Source organism: Zonotrichia albicollis, chromosome 8 (assembly GCF_047830755.1).
Source record: "Zonotrichia albicollis isolate bZonAlb1 chromosome 8, bZonAlb1.hap1, whole genome shotgun sequence".
NCBI classification, from domain to species: Eukaryota; Metazoa; Chordata; class Aves; order Passeriformes; family Passerellidae; genus Zonotrichia; species Zonotrichia albicollis.
In genome coordinates, this window is record NC_133826.1 from 9501776 (window position 1) to 9517793 (window position 16018).

General features: G+C 38.9%; 1 protein-coding gene across 11 annotated transcripts in view; it reads right to left on the reverse strand.

Moving 5' to 3' along the window:
• MAST2 (microtubule associated serine/threonine kinase 2) overlaps positions 1 to 16018 on the reverse strand; it is a 186871-nt gene that overhangs the window by 46461 nt on the left and 124392 nt on the right. For 10 of the 11 annotated variants that reach the window (XM_074545875.1, XM_026790387.2, XM_014263796.3 and 7 more), the window contains 4 exons: positions 12378 to 12453; positions 9947 to 9967; positions 7348 to 7426; positions 2416 to 2570 (listed from right to left, as the gene is read on the reverse strand). In XM_074545875.1, the coding sequence (XP_074401976.1) occupies positions 2416 to 2570; positions 7348 to 7426; positions 9947 to 9967; positions 12378 to 12453 (331 nt within the window). The remainder of the gene's footprint in view (positions 1 to 2415; positions 2571 to 7347; positions 7427 to 9946; positions 9968 to 12377; positions 12454 to 16018) is intronic. The other variant, XM_074545874.1, reaches the window with a different exon arrangement.

Sequence of the window (16018 nt, forward strand, 5' to 3'; positions counted from 1 at the left end):
AGGAGCATAAAAGGATCATCTGCACTTCTAAAAAAAATATCTTGGATTACAGAGACAAAAAAACAATCTCAGCATTTGGCAGTGACATCTCAAAATGCCACTTCCTCTCTCAAAAACAGATGTAAGGCTGCAGTCATATAGGAAGGAAAATGAATACACATTAACTATGTGTATGACACCATCATTAACTATGACACCATCTTTTAAATTATAAAGCCATGGCTGCCAATTAAGGGAAATGTCTGATGTATTTTGTTCATCTGCTTTTCATTAAAGCTGATCAAACAAGACCACTGAGTGAAAAAATACATTTTTAGGAAATTACTGCTTAATTGAATTCAATGTTGAAAAACAAAAGCTGTTCTCAGCTTTTAAGTAAGTGAAAATATCTTCTCACCAAGTGGGGTAACTCCAAAGTGTGGGCAAATAAATAAGCAAGCTTTGTGCAGTGAACAAGGTCTGGTCTGCATGTGTTTCAGTATTTGTTTACAAGCACAGGCTGCCCTCTGTGAGAGGGTTTTTGCTCCTGCAAACATTGCTGCAGTTGGTTGGAGTGACCTATCCATTTTCCTTGGAGGTGCGAGGGCCAGCATGAATGCTTGGTAGTGGCAAGGGTGCTTCAGAGTCACACAGCATCACAGGACTGGCAATAAGCAAAATGAAAACCAAATGAGGCACAGTGAGTTGAAAAAATTAAATTACTTCTTTCTAAGCTTTGGAATACCAATAAGGGTGGACATTTTCACAACAAAAACCAGTGAGAGAGCCAGAAAAGGTATCCAAGAGAAGAAGATTAATCAGTTATATGACACACTGAATTAATCTCATCCCACCACAAATTATAAACCTACTCCATGATCAGTCTGCTTCAAATTGGCTCACAGAGGCAAAATTCTCTGCAACCAGATAACCCATATTAACAAGGAAGAAAATAAAATTGGGCTCTTTACGTGATGATGTATATCATTCCTGCATTAGCAGAAGTGTTTTCTACACCAGGATGACACCTGTGCTAGAGGACAATCATTACTTTAGCATGTGTGTCTGCAGGAGCTGCCTCACCCCTACAGAACTGGTGCCACCACAGTTCCACTGCTCAGCAGGGTCAGGGTTATCAGTGGCAGGACTATGGTTCCAAGGGACTTAGTACAGAATTTACAATTAGTCTTTACTACATGGCACTGAGGAGGTGCCTGGCTGAGTGTGCCACTACCCACAGCACTCACTTAGCAGGTCCATATGCAATTACCATGCAGCCTGCACTGAAGTTTAGAACACACAAATAATGACAAATAATCCTGAAAGGTCAGCTCTGCCATGACATGATATTCACCATGGGTTTTGTTACTATCCTGGCCTGTTTCACTTCCTACTTTTACAAATGCTCACCCAAGTCCTGAGCTGGGCACACTGATTCAGCAATTCCAGCTGGCACAGTTTTTGAATATTGTTCATTAATTTAAAGGTGATATCCACCTCCAGCATCCTCAGATGAATGAAGGCTTCACCTCCTTCAACCCTGCTTGTAAAAACCCTTTTCTTTCTAAACACAAGGTGTGTCTAGACTTTCCCTAGACTTTTGTTCACTTGGTCCAGCACCAAAGGCATAGCAAAACTGGAGGCTTTTGCCACGATACAAAGTGTTTGTGGATTTATTCCACATAGCTGTTAGAGATCTGCAGAAAGATTGCCCAGAGAGTTCATGGAATCTCTGTCCTTGGAGATACTCAAAAGCTATATGGACATGATGCTGGGCAGCCTGCTTGAAAAGGGTTTTGCACAGGATGACCTCCAGAGATTCTTTCCAACCTCAGCCATTCTGTAATTCTGTGGAAGATGAAATTCTAGTTGCTTCTGGTTTTTGTATGGAGAAATCAACTACACAAGGAAATAACCTGGACAGTTATCTTTGAACAACCAGTTCTCTGAACGAAAAGTAAAATTATTCAATTATTAATGCAGCAGAAACATTTTCAGCACTATTAAAAAATCGTGATGGGGAGCAACTCCATTTAAGGTTTTGACTTTATCTATTCTGAAGCACTGCCAGAAAAGTTATTAAAAGTGGTTATAACCACATCCTTATGATATTGCAGCAAAATTCTGAGAAGAAACTTCACTAAAGGAAATCTACACCCTATGCATTTAGTTTGAGACACTTGCTGATCATGTTTTCATAGAGTTATTGTGAAAATACAAAAGCAGAGCATACCAACCACTTTGCAATCCAAAAGCTCAGCAATGTGAGAAAAAATCCTTTGTGATCAGATGAGGTGAGTTAAATGCTGATTAAAAGTTTCAAACACACGTAACAAAGCAACTACAAGTAATTATTCTTAGATCTGAAAGCACATATAGAAATGCAATAAACGTGTCCAACATCTTAAAAAATTCCACAAGCAATCCAAAGCTCACCTGAGGCTGCGAGACCTAGGCCTCAAGGCTGGAGAATGGCGCCCTTCCTCATCAGTGATGCTCTCAGTACTGAAATGCTTTGTCAGGAAATGAAGTTCATCTGCCGTGGGCTGAAAGGGCAGCTGGTGCAGCTTCTCCTGAGATGAGCATGATGACTGAGTACAGAAAAAAATACAGAAAAGAAATGCACTAAACGCATGCATAGGGGTCAGCTAATGAATGGAAGAGGAATGGATTCTGCCAGACACTGCGCACTCCAGTGGAAAAGAAAGCTATTTATCAGACCAGGTGCCTCTTTTTATTGCTCTCATCGGGCTAAGCCAACCCTTACATTCAATGACAGAGCTGGTGAGATCAGGAAAACTTTGGGAGAGGGCTAGGGAACCATTGCATCTGATTCTGGAACCAGCACATCTGATCATGCAGATAATTTACTATCAGGAGACAGAAAGGGAGGCACGTGAGTACCAGCACTACTCAGGAAAGGACAAGGAGGTTCCTGGAGTGGTGAGCAACTTTCTTTCCTTTTCCCTCATATTCTCTTAGCTCAGGAGCTTCATGGCATGCAAAATGCTATGGAGCTGTGCAGACCTCAGATTCTTTTGGTTATTGGCTCTCACTGGAAATTGTTATTGTAAATGATCAGGATTTTATTTCTCCTTTTCATTACCCATCAGGATTCTTCTCTAACCAGGGAAGCAATAATAAATAAAGTATCTGACTTGTAAGAGTAACAAAGTTTTTCATCAGTGAGCTAAACGTATTCTTCTGCAAACAAGTTGATGCATTTATATGACCCGTTCTGTGATAATAATAGACACGAAACTGTTTTAATTTGTGAACCTCATAAAACCTGAGATTAAAAGAAGTACTTGTGGAAAATATTAGTGGAAAATACTAATAACATCAAAGTTAGACATTCCAGGGGAAAAAGCTGAAGGTCAAGTAACAAATGTATTTTTTTGTGTGTGATTCTTCAATTCCCCTTTCCATTTTAGAGAAGAAAATAAATTACGTAAGGACAAATTAAAAATTCTCTTTAAAAACAAAAGGGAAAATTAAAAAAAAAGAAGTGCTGAATAGTCAGAGTAGCACTGAACAACACCAGTGGGCCTTATTAAAAACATCACCCTGACCTAAGTTCCACAGCTCCTTATTATCTGATGAAATTAATTATGTACACTGTTCCAGAAAAACTTTTCCTTTTGCTACAACAACCTTCACTTAGACTGGAAGAACTAGATCCTAGTACCAGAAGTATTGGTAGGAGGGAGTTATACATGATATAAAACATATGACCAAAGATTTAACTCCCCTAGCATGGGAAAGAAAGCATATCTGTCTTTACTTATATAGCTGGATCACTTGGATTGACATTTTCTGAGGGGAAAAACCCAATCAGCCAGCAAATCTGAGATGAACAAGTCACATAGAATGTTCAAATGGTGTAGTTTTTATTCCAAGTATTGTAAGGAACAGAAAATCTGGTAATATAAGAACATATCAGCCTAAAGATCCTATTTTAGACAAAAATTTAATTGGCTCCAGATCCACTCCCACTGCACTGCACAGAGGCATTTTACAGAAAAGGAAGTACTAAAGCCACTTAAAAACCTGCCTTAACAGATACCCAAGTTCAGGTATTGCAAATGCACGTCTGATTCAAAACAAATTAGTTTAGCACATAGTTACTTTTAGAAAGAAAAAAAATCAAAACTTATAATCTAGAAAAATCATTAAAAACTTAATGTTTCCCAACAGCAAAATCACTGGGAAAGTAGTGCTAGTCAGCCCATGGACAGCACAGCAAAATCCTCCCTCCACTTCCTCTCCCTAAAAGCAATCAGATCACAAAGTTTAGAATTCCAGAGAATAATTAATGAAGGCTCTGAAGATAAAGACCATGGACATTCTCTGCCAAGGGCTTCTCTAGCAGTACTAAGGCATATGACCTTTCAATGAAAAAGCATGAAAGCAAAGTGAAACACTTCTGAAGTATTGATTTGCAGGTAATCACATCACACTACTCAATATTTGCAGCAGACTAATACAAATATCCCCCTGGTGTCTTAATTACAGATGCAGAATTAGCCAACTACTCTCCAGTAAAAAAAAAAAAACAAAAATCAATCTATGTTATTGTTGATTGTAAACTAACTCTGCATCTAGAAAATGAAGAGCAGATTAACTGTTTAAAAATAATTGTATACTGGCCCATCTAACTGATTCACCTAACTAGAAAGGTCTTCTTCAGCTTTTTCAATGTTGGTCTGATGCTACATCTGGTCTTTATGATTTGTAAAGAAAAGGGTAAATGTGGTTTGGTTTTGATTTACTTCCTCATTTGGAAGTAAAAAGTAAAGCAGAATCTACAGGTTCTCACTCACTGACCTAGGACTAGGTAAATGCCTTGGGTTGTTCAGGAGGTTGGCGCAGCAGGTGATCTCTGGTCACAGAGATGGGGGTCAGCTCTTGCTTTCACACAAAAACTCAACCAGCAGGACACAGAATGGACTGGGCCCTTCTTGATATTTCACTTCCCACTGGCACATCCAGAGTAAAGATCTACTGGCTTCCTTTTCTTGCTTGAGAGAGAAACAATCTTGAGGACTGATCATAGGAAATGGAAACCCAAACGTCTGCTAAATTCCTATCTGCAGCACTAATTCATTGTGTCCTTTTCACAAGCCCCTTCACTGCCTCTTACTTCAGTTTCCAAGTCTATGCAGGAATAACACTGCTTATCAACTTTAGAGGTGTTATTCAGATCAATTCAAATTAATTCTAATCTGTGAAATACTGAGATAATAGGATTGGCTTAGAAATGTAATACCAGGTTTAATAGCTCCAACAATTGCATCACTGCTTACTAAACAGCCCATTTCAAAGTCTTTCTACTACTGAACCAGCAAAAGGTCTAGAGATGAGGAACTAAGTCACTTAGGGAAAAAAAATAAAAGCCTTGGAATTACATGTTTCAACCAATTTCCTGAATGAACTGAATTCAGGTCTAACTACAAGTATCACTTTTTGCTTTTCATTACACTTCCCTGTTACTTACACTGAAAAATTACCATTTGAACTGATGCTTTCTATGTGACATGTCTATCTCAGATTTGTTGAATTGTTTGTTTTTTTCATGGGAAAACATTAATCAAAATGGCCTATCTATTTCTGATAGAACATGACAAGAACAAATATGATAACTGAGTACAGAAAAAAACACAGAACTTTAGAAAGTTCTCAACTTTCTCATGCCAGAAAGCCAAGAGCTTTCTAAAAGTGGCCTTGATGTCCCAATTTCAAAGCAAGAACTGATGCTTCCAACAGATTTTTGGTGTTGTTACTTTTTCTTTCTCCACAGGCATCCACTTTAAGTCTGGTCAAACTACAAACTCTTTAAAAACTGCAGTTTGGCCTCCAAAAGTGTCATCTTCACAAGCAAACTGGAAGCTGTCACAGTGACTACCAATGACCAAGCTAATTTTGGATGCCATCCATATGGAAGGCAACTGTGCTTGCTCCATGCTCCCATAGCTTGAAGAGCTTAGACATGGATTATGCCCATAAAGATTTAACCTAAGACTATAAAGGCCAAAGCAGAGCCTCTTCTTAACAGCTGCTCTTAAGTGCTTGAATGTATAATAATGTGTGGCAGTGCAACCAGGGACATCTTTTTCCTGTACATTTTTCTGTGCTCCTGCCCACATATCTGTATGCACATTGAAATCAGGTCACCTGCCTTCCAAGGAGACAAAAGCACCCCAAACTCAACAAGAAAACAAATGTCTTGAACCTCAGAAAGTAACAAATGGTAGAAATTGTGTGAACTAGAGTTTGCAAGAATGTGTCTGAAGAAATGAAGTTATAGAGATAAGATTAACATTGCAGAATCAAATTTTAATCATATCAATTTATACTGAAAGGAAACTTTTGACCCCAATTTCTTCTTTTTCTATATAGATTGAATTTAACACTCACCCCCAAAAAACCTTATAAATTTGTGTTTGAGAGGCACTAGAAAGTTTATGGATGAACTTAGAACAGTTCACAAGGAAAACAATAGATACAGTGTAAGATTTGCATAACGTGTAGTAATGAGCCCTAATTAATGAAGGTGTTACAGTTATTAGGAGCACATTCTAAATAATTAATACAAAACCAAATGATCAGTATTATGGAAAGAGGCAGTGATTTGTTACCACACAGTTGAAGACACCATAGACACATATAAAAGCATGTTACATTAAGTCTGTACTTTTTAGTTCCAATATTTCTATCTTTGTCTTTACAAGGTTCTAATGGGGATAACCACAACGCTGAGCTGACTTAAACTAAAAGTAAGATTCATTTTAGGAAGCATGTCAGAGTTACAAGGGTTAACACGGTGCTACCAGCTTGGTGGTATTGCTGACAGAACTCAAGCACACTGCAGCCAACCTTTCTAATGATGGGTGTAAGAACTGGAAAGCTTCATTAGGAGGTTCAAATTACTGGGGCTGAATAACAGATGTGGCTTATCAATTTCTCTTTCTGCTAGCCTACTAGAAGAGGTTTTCAGACTAAGTACTTGAAAGCAGACAAGAATTTCATTCCCCAGTTACAAAAAGCTGAGAGCTGGAAGGTATTTGTGCACTATCTCTGAGTCCTGCCACTTTGGAGACTTTGTGCCTCTCAAATGATCACTTGAGCCAAGTGCTGCACTGGGATTTCACCAATGCTGAAGGCAAAGTGCAAGATGACAGGAGCTGGGAAATGGAGGAAAAAAGCAGCAGAACCAGTAATTAAAATAATTTTTAAAATAATTAGTATATTAAATAATGTTAGCAAAACAATGAAGAAAGATCCAGTATTTTAGTAGAGACTCAGAAGCTGATTTGTTAGGGTGTGTTTGTAGAAACTGAATTGCTTGGAAAAGTCAGTGTCACTTACTGAAACTGTTGAACTGGGAGTGTTTGTGCCATATCCAGACGAAGGAAGGGAGGCCAAGGACCAGCGGCGTCCGTCCGTTCTGGGGAAAACATGAGGGAAATCACAGTCAGGAACACAGTGTGGCTAACTCTGGAGAGAAATAAGCAAGCTCCTCCTCTGTATCTCCTAACCTCACGCTTTTATTAATGCCTTGAGTTACTCAGATAAATCAGGTATCCTATTTACAATCACACTTGTAGAAAAGCAATTAGAGTAAGTTTTGAAAGCAAAACTAGGCGACCTCAGAAAAGCTAAAGCAAAGGGGCACCAGAATCCTGCATTAAGTAGATGCTTTGTACTTGTACAAAACTTGGAGTTCCTAAAACAGACAAATACAAACAGCTCCCTGCAAACTTCTTTGAAAAAGACACTCATGCTTATCATACTTATGCAGCTCATTGTCTTCCAAATGAAGATTCAGATTGAGGACAAAAAAATTACATTAGATCAACAATCAACTGGAAGCAGATTAATTTGTTTACCTACTCAGAGGGCATCCTGCCCAGCACATTGCCTGGCATGGCTGGAAAATTAAACCCAGCAGATAGGAATAGAGCCAAGGGGCCCACTCCAAATACATGAGTAAATCACAGAAATCTCACCTAGGGTCCTTTCTCCTCCAGTCACTATAACATCAGCAGTTACTTCCCTGTTGTAGCCAAATAAACATGTTCCTCAGAGAAAACAACCAAAACATTGTGGTGATACTGCAGAAAGGTCTTGATTTGCCAGTGTCAAAACTGAGGAACTGAGGAACTCCACAAGAGCTTTGAGAAGAATCAGTGCTGCCCTCTCTGAAGTTCTCTTCTTCCCCCAAACCCAATCTCAGTGAGGATGGAAACTGGACTACATTCAGCTCAGTCCCACAGCACTTTTTCTAGCTCTGGTCTATTTTCCCGCATGGCGTCCTTAAAATGGACAACCATGTCCTGTTGCACAGTGGGATGGATGTTAAAAGTCTCCTCCTCACGTCAGTTTCTGTTTGCTTGGGTTTTTTCATGCAGCAGATTATCAGTAACGGGTTGTAACATGAAGCTGAATTAGAACAGCTCTAACTCACTTTGGAGAGACATGGGAGGTTTTGGTACACACAGATACAGTGCATTTATGCAATGGCATTATAAAATAGAATATTTGGTACAGGTCTGAAATAGCAATTATAAAAACCTCAACTGTTATCTTCACAGTAATATTTCTCATCCACTATCCATACCCATGAAGCCTCCAGATAAAGGTGCTTTTATCTGTGCCCACCAAGACAAAAACCCCTGTTTACAGTTTTTCCAGCTCTAGTTCCTTTTATTTTCAGGCACTGATGCACACCTCTCTTTGTCATCTATCTTAGAATGAGAGGGAAATAAACTCACTGTTCCACATCACTGAAAGAATATTATGTCAATAGAGTTTTAAAAAGACTCATGCTTCATGCATTAAAAAAATAATAAGTCTGTAATGCAGATTTTTATTGCATGCCTATGGTACAGCTAAACCCCATTTAGCCACAGGTGATGTTTTCTCTGGCAAGACAATTAAATGTAAAAGAACAATCTCAAAATCGTTTCAAGTGAAATGGAATTCCTTTCTTAACCCTGAAAAACAACAACTATTCACATTACAAAGTTGTAGCATGCTGTGGTAAGGGATTGAACACCTAACTTCAATAATCTTCATTGAGTTTCTTGTAACATACAGAGGCTCTGGGGAAATATTTATGTCAATGATTCAACCTCACTTTGGATCCTCAGTCCCAGAGCAAAACATTCTGTTTCTTGCTGCACAAGTTATTCATTTCTTGCAAAAGAAAAGCTTGATTTTTAAAAAAACTGAATTACCTAAATGATGCACTGAAATAACTTTAGAATTTTCATTTTTACCAAGTTAAAAGAAAATATCTTTCTCAATTAGAAATTCCAGCACAGCCCTTCATGCTTAGGCTGTTTTCTGCTGATGCAATCCAGGCAAGCAATGTGCTAAGAGTCAGGACAAACATATCAGCTCTACTCTAGCAGAAAGAAGTGGGACAAGAGTGAAAATCTTCCAAATCAAGGAAGGGGAAAAGACCTTTAAAGCAAATTCCTCCTACATTTATGCAAAGCATTTCAAAGTACTTTATTGTTTTGTTAATAAACATACTTTTAGCGAGACAACGTGCAATATTACTTCAGGATGAGACACTTGGAATGACAACTTTAGGGTTTTTTATTTAATATAGATGCTTTGCTAGCCCAACAAAGACATGCAAGCAACAAATTTTGCCTCTATAATGATATTTTAATTAGTTAATTATGGAGGTGTTTTTATGGCAGCTAAATGCTATTTCATGAAGAAGCAGATAAATTTCAAACAAGGAGTTAGAAAAACAGCACATCTTCTCCAGAGCACTACCTGATTATCATATTTTAAGCCAAAATATCAATATTTTCTGTTTCTACTACAAAGACTAGAAGCTGAATGCCTAAATGGGGTTGTTACAGCATGAACTTGTTAGGGGCACGAGCTTGGCTGCACAGAAGAACAGTTCACACACACACACAAACAGCAGCAATGGGATCCACATTACCTGTCTGCTCTGTGTCCATGGCTGTGTGGAAAAAATTGTACAATAATTATGAGAGAGGGAGCAGTAAATGATGCATGTGATTTCTGAAAATAAAACCACCCTTCATCTTCTGTTACTGGTATTTCTCCAATATCAGTTTTAGTGAGTATGAGCAGAATTAACCATACATTCCTGCCCACAGTGTTGTGGCTATGACACAATCATTGAAAGGGTATCTAACAAGGGATTTATGGTTAATCACAAGTCAGACTAAGGACAACCACGCAGGAAATTGTAGTGGCTTTACAAAAACACAAGCTTTCCAAACAAATTTCCTATTCCATCTCAAGAAAGAACTCATCACAGGACTATAAAGAAAGAATGGAATTCACAAATTATGTCCAAACAGGATAATACATGAAGAAATTACATCACTAAAAAAGGCAGAAAATCAGCAACAAGTAATTCCTGTGATGGCAAAGGCAGGAAATCAGACAAGGGCCTGATCTCTTAAGCCCCACGCAATGCCAATGAAAAGGGTACTGTGAAATATCCATTTCTCTGGCACCACACTTGTAATTCCTTAATTCCATCATATAGAAGTTATTCTGATACCAGTATGGGGTAATTCAGTATGTATCTGTTCTTACTGCTGGCATAGCTATTCAGGCTGTAATGCAAGCAGAAAATAGAAACAGGTTTCTAAAACAAGCAGTGCTTAAGTGTTCTTTTCCCTGGCAGGAAAAGTGTAGAGAGGAACATGAATACTATAAAATGAACCACTGCACTCAACAGGACAGGCTTAACCTTTATTCACCTATTTCTTTAAAAATTAGATTTAAAAAGTGGAAAAGTGCAGAAGAACACTCTTCAGAGTTTTAGAAAGCCATATTGAAGGATCAAGTTGAAACATGGTGTTGAAAAATTACATTAAATTTTGACAATAACTGCTGTTTCTGCTGCAACTTTTCTACTGTTTTCCAGGATCCAGAACTCCTGTGAGATACTTCAGGTACTGTGAAAACTGGTAAAAGTTCAGTTGATTTCAACAGAGCTTATTGAATACATCCAGATCAGGCTTTAAAAACAAATGTGGATGAGTCCATTTGAATTGTTTAAGCTGCAGCTAAAGCACTAATTTTCTCTCTGAGGCAACAGGAAAATACATATCCAGTCTCTTACATTTCATGTGCTATTAAATAGCATTTTCTTACATAAGACTAGAAGACCAAAGTCTGCTTCACACAGAATTCAAGGACACCAGGTCTTCCAGCAAATCACCTCAATGGAGAAATGCTCCAGGATTTTCCTGCCCTTCACATAAAGAGTGTACTTTATTCCATCAAATCCTAACCCTTTATTCTTCTCTGAAGTTTTGAGACTTACCATTTTTTCTAACTAGTCCTCAAGCTAAATCTGCCTTTCTCAGAAAACTTACTTCCTCTCAGGATGATCACACATTTCCTATTCTCAGATCATTTTAATACAGACTGGGTTTTTTTCAACTAAGGCAGAGTTTAATAAATCCAAGATACCTTCCTCACACTTTCATCTAATAACCCACCTCCTATGTACAAGCACTGCTTGGGAGCTCTCTAATTTCCCTGTTCTTTCTTTCTCACAAAATTTAACTTTCTGTGTCATTATCCATTTCTGCCTACCTGCTGGGACTCAACATTCAAATCACCATTTTTCTGCTTTTCCCAGCAGTCTCTATTCTCTCATTCCTGTTCCTTACACTAAATCCACCGCTGTGGGATCAGATTTCCTCCCAGCAGTTTGACACACAGCATGAGCAGCACCTGTCCAGCCCTGCTGCAGGACAAATGACAGCTCCACACTGGGGTCTCTCAGTGCTGCTCCTGTAGAGGTTCTCTTAGACTTGCAATTTCAATTATCAGCTATTTTCCTCATTGAGCAGTAATGTTCTCTTGACATCAATGCCCAAGACAGCAGAGAAAAGTCAGGAGTCACTACCAGTGAGAAGGCAGGGAATGAAGACACAGGGTGGTGCACACCTAATTTAAGGTATTTTTATACCTTCATGCAGACACAGCAAAGAAGATCAGTACACTTTCAATACACCTCAGTGAGAGCAACATCTAGGACTACAACTAAGTTACAATTACCCTAATCATGACTGGCTTTAATGTCACTTTGACTAAATAATGTGTCATATCACATGCCCTACATGTCGTTCTTCTGGGAGAACACTGCCTCTTCCTCAGGCAGCATTAACTGCTTCATTTACTTTATCTTTTTCTAGGTCTGAAAAGCCCCTAATACATTCTGGTGCTGCCAAGATGTAAGCCATAAGGAGTAAAATAAAACAAAATTGGAGATATCAAAGAAAGTAAAACACAATCAAAAATGTTCTAACCCACAGGCCATTAGTAAAAAAAATGCACAGACTATTTGCTTGCCAGTCCAAAGAGAACAGATCTTGCCTTACCTTCGGGCAGGAACAAAGGAAAAATGAGCAGGTGCATTTGGAGAGAAGTTCCTGGGACTGTCCAAGGGGCTGCTACCTGTTTAAGAAAGCAAAAATTAACAGTTCAAAACCATTTTGTTCACATTTGAAACAAATGGAGTAAGTTTTCAGTCTTCTGAAAGACTTTGAACTGTACACTGTAGTCAATAATAACTGGAAATATGGAGCTTTGAGTCTTTGAGCTTTGAGCATTAGCTTGCTAAAGAAATGTTCTGACATAGATGTACCAGTATTTTTCCTCCTTTTAAAATAACTTAAAGGGTATGTTTCATTTCCCACTTTCAGGTAAGTAATGTACCACCCATAGACAAGAGAGTCTTATATTATTTTGCAATTATTTCTATCTACAAGCTTTTTCTTACACTTGTCAATGAAAAACCTGAGTTAGAAGAGGCACATGACAGTTTCAGGAAAAATAAACAGTAACAAAACATTTCTTCCTAATATATGCTAAGGTTGAATACAAAATTCACTGAGGAAAAGAAAAAGGGATATACCATGAAAACTGCACATAATAAAATTACTATTTATATGTAAGATGACTGGGCTAAAACCTATCAGCATTCACACTAACTACCACTTTTCTGAAATAGTACTTTATCATGAAAATGAAACTACCAGTGAAACTATACAGACAAGAAGAAAAAACAATTAATTTTTGGCGTGTTTTTTTTCTCTGGGCTTTGTCATATGGTGTGTAATCATGGTGAGTGGTTTATTGCAATGTATTTTATTTCAAAGTAAAAACAACCATCACACAGAAAGCCCTTCTGAAAGCCAGGATCATTTACAAACTAACTACAGAAATATTTCAAAGATATGGATGAATTTAGAAGCTTCACATCAGTGAGTGTGCATTCTATTGGGCATGAAGTGGTTTGCTCTGTCCTATCATTAATACAGGCACAGAAGAGAAACTATCCATAGTAAAAGTGTCAACAGCAATTTCTTAGTGCAAACACAACAATATAGCACTAAAATAAGACCAGGAAAATGAAATAGATTCTGGAAAAGCAATACACTGCAAGGTACATCAGAAATGGTTTTAAATTTAGATCCCATATAAAATGGTTTTATTTTAAAAGCCATGTTGAAAAGTCAAACCTCAACAATGAGCCATCTGCAAGGGACTTGTCTCTGTTTCAGAAGCTCAAGTTGCCCAGCTTGCCCCTCAGGGCAGCAGTGATCCTGAGGTTACAGTCCCATCCAGCAGCCTACTGAAGCTTGTAATTAAGCTTATAATTAAGTCACATTAATTTCAGTCCAAGTTATCCACACACCTTTGCTGTTCCACTGAGCACAGTGCTCAGCTGAAGGCAACGTTCCCTCCCACATCAGCCTCACAAAAGGGGCACAAAAGTCTGCAGCAGCATCTCTGCACAGCTTCTGTGGGCAAGGTGTGCACACCTGGCTCGTGTGTCAGGGCAGGGAAGGAGGAGGAGGAGAGGGGGAACGGGCTGGCACCTCCTGGGGTAGGAGGATGGCCACAGTGCAGCACAGGCCAGCAAACTCCATCTGGTCTGCAAGTCTGCAAGGGGAAAAATAGCAGCTGGTTGAGATTAAACCAGCCCCAGGCTGATGGAACATGTGTCATGGGGTGATGAGAGAACTGGAGAGGTAAGTGAATTCCAGACCACTCCACAATCTGCTTCATCAAGAGCAAAGTAAATTAAAAACAAAGAGTTTGAGCAACAGGTTTGTTTTCCTTTGCCTTGGTTTCCTTTCATATTGTTAGCTAAGACTAACAACAAGTTTACAGTTGAATACAAAACAATTCAAGTCTTCATCCAAAACTGGGCATTGTTTAACTCATTCCCAGTATATCCCAAGTGCAGAGGGGAGAGAGTGATCAGAGGCCCATAGCTAAATAACTTCTGTTGTTTCATTTATTAAGCTTGTACTCATTTTAATTCTTATGGTCACAGTGGAAAACCAGAACCATTTTGCTGCTTTTGAACCACAAGAAGATGGAGAGGTCTGACAGTTCCAGTCTGGGAGGCACTGCAAGCTTCCAAGGAGATTGAGGAAATCCAAGTGGAGAACTGAGTCATGCATGACAACTCATGTCCTGGCAACAGCACACACCTTAGGGGCAGGGTCACCAACCACTTGGTAGCAGAAAGCTGAAGGAGCATTTTAGGATGCTGCAGGAGTGAGGCCTTTCCACGGTGATGCAGATGAGCTGACAAAACAAGGAAGGCTGCCAGCTTTGCTGGAAACCTTGGCCTTTGCCTTCTCATTTTTCAAACTTTACTGGCAATGAACACTACTGTGTCAAGATGATAGTTTTGATCAAAAACCTCATTGCCCAATGTTGTTAGAAACAAGCAATGAACTGTCATTGCCTTTTTACATCTTCATCAATCTTGGAACTTTCTGGGCTATGATCAAAATGGAATTTCAGAATAACTGAGCAAATTGGGTAATGACAGTTTTTAAATTTTGAAATTAAGTATGTGGGTGTTCAAACTGTTCTGAGCCTGCATTGTGTGGTACAGAGATACTACTAATTTTTAAGCAACTACTTTTTCAGATGTATATGGCATATTTCCTTTCAGACACTGGAATTTTAATTAGATCCCCTGTGATTTGCTTCTAGTTTTAAAATGAAAAGCAATTAGTTTTTCTACTCAATTCAAGTCTGGGTGAAGCTTTTAAAACAACAACAGGGAGAAGGGGAATTTCTACTTTCCCTAAAATTTCCCAGCACTGCTGCATCTGCTGTAGATGGAGGTATTTTAATAAGAGAAGCCTGAGTGCAATGGCCTTGTTCACCAAGGCTGATCGAAACCCCATTTATTCTGCAGCAAAGGTAGATTCCCCTGTTGCTCCAGGGTTATAGTTGGCTACTACTGAACCTGAAATACCTGTCCCAAGGGAGGCTGTTACACAGAATGATTGCCCATTAGGTAAATCAACACAGCAACACCAATGCCAATAATTCAGGCAGGAACCTTCACATCTTCCGGACACAGGAAGAAGGATGGAGCCAAAGCATTTGTAAATCCACTACCTTCAAAATATGAAACCAGACCTCACAGGCAATGACAGTCTCACACATCCTCTACAAACATGAATGACATTCATCAGACAGGTCATGAACCCCAAAATTCACATCAGAACCATGCTGTAAAACCTGCTTCTGAGTGCCATAAAAATCAATAAATAAACTAAAAAGCTAAGCTTCTGTGGTCTTCTGTGCAGGATATTCAAATTATTTGCTGAATATTAAAGCAGGCAGCTAAAGATAATGCACATGCTACAGAATTAGATGCCTTCCAGCACACACAAATTTCAAAATTGTGACCATATTTAAAGCACCCTGTGTACCACAAGTCTCATAAACAATGAATGCCTCAGACCAGCGCTCTCAGACCAGCCAAGGATCACAGCATGATGTGCTGATGAACCTCAACTTTGATAACCAGGGCAGCATCTAGGGTGGGATGTTACATACTCTGCACACTCTAAAAATATTAAATAAAAAGGCACTTCAGCAATAGCCATTTTTCTGCCAGAAGGTGAAACTGAACTTGCAGTGCAATAGCAGAATCATTTAATTCACAGTGCTGCCTGTGAGCAGCTCCCTCCGTGTGCAATTA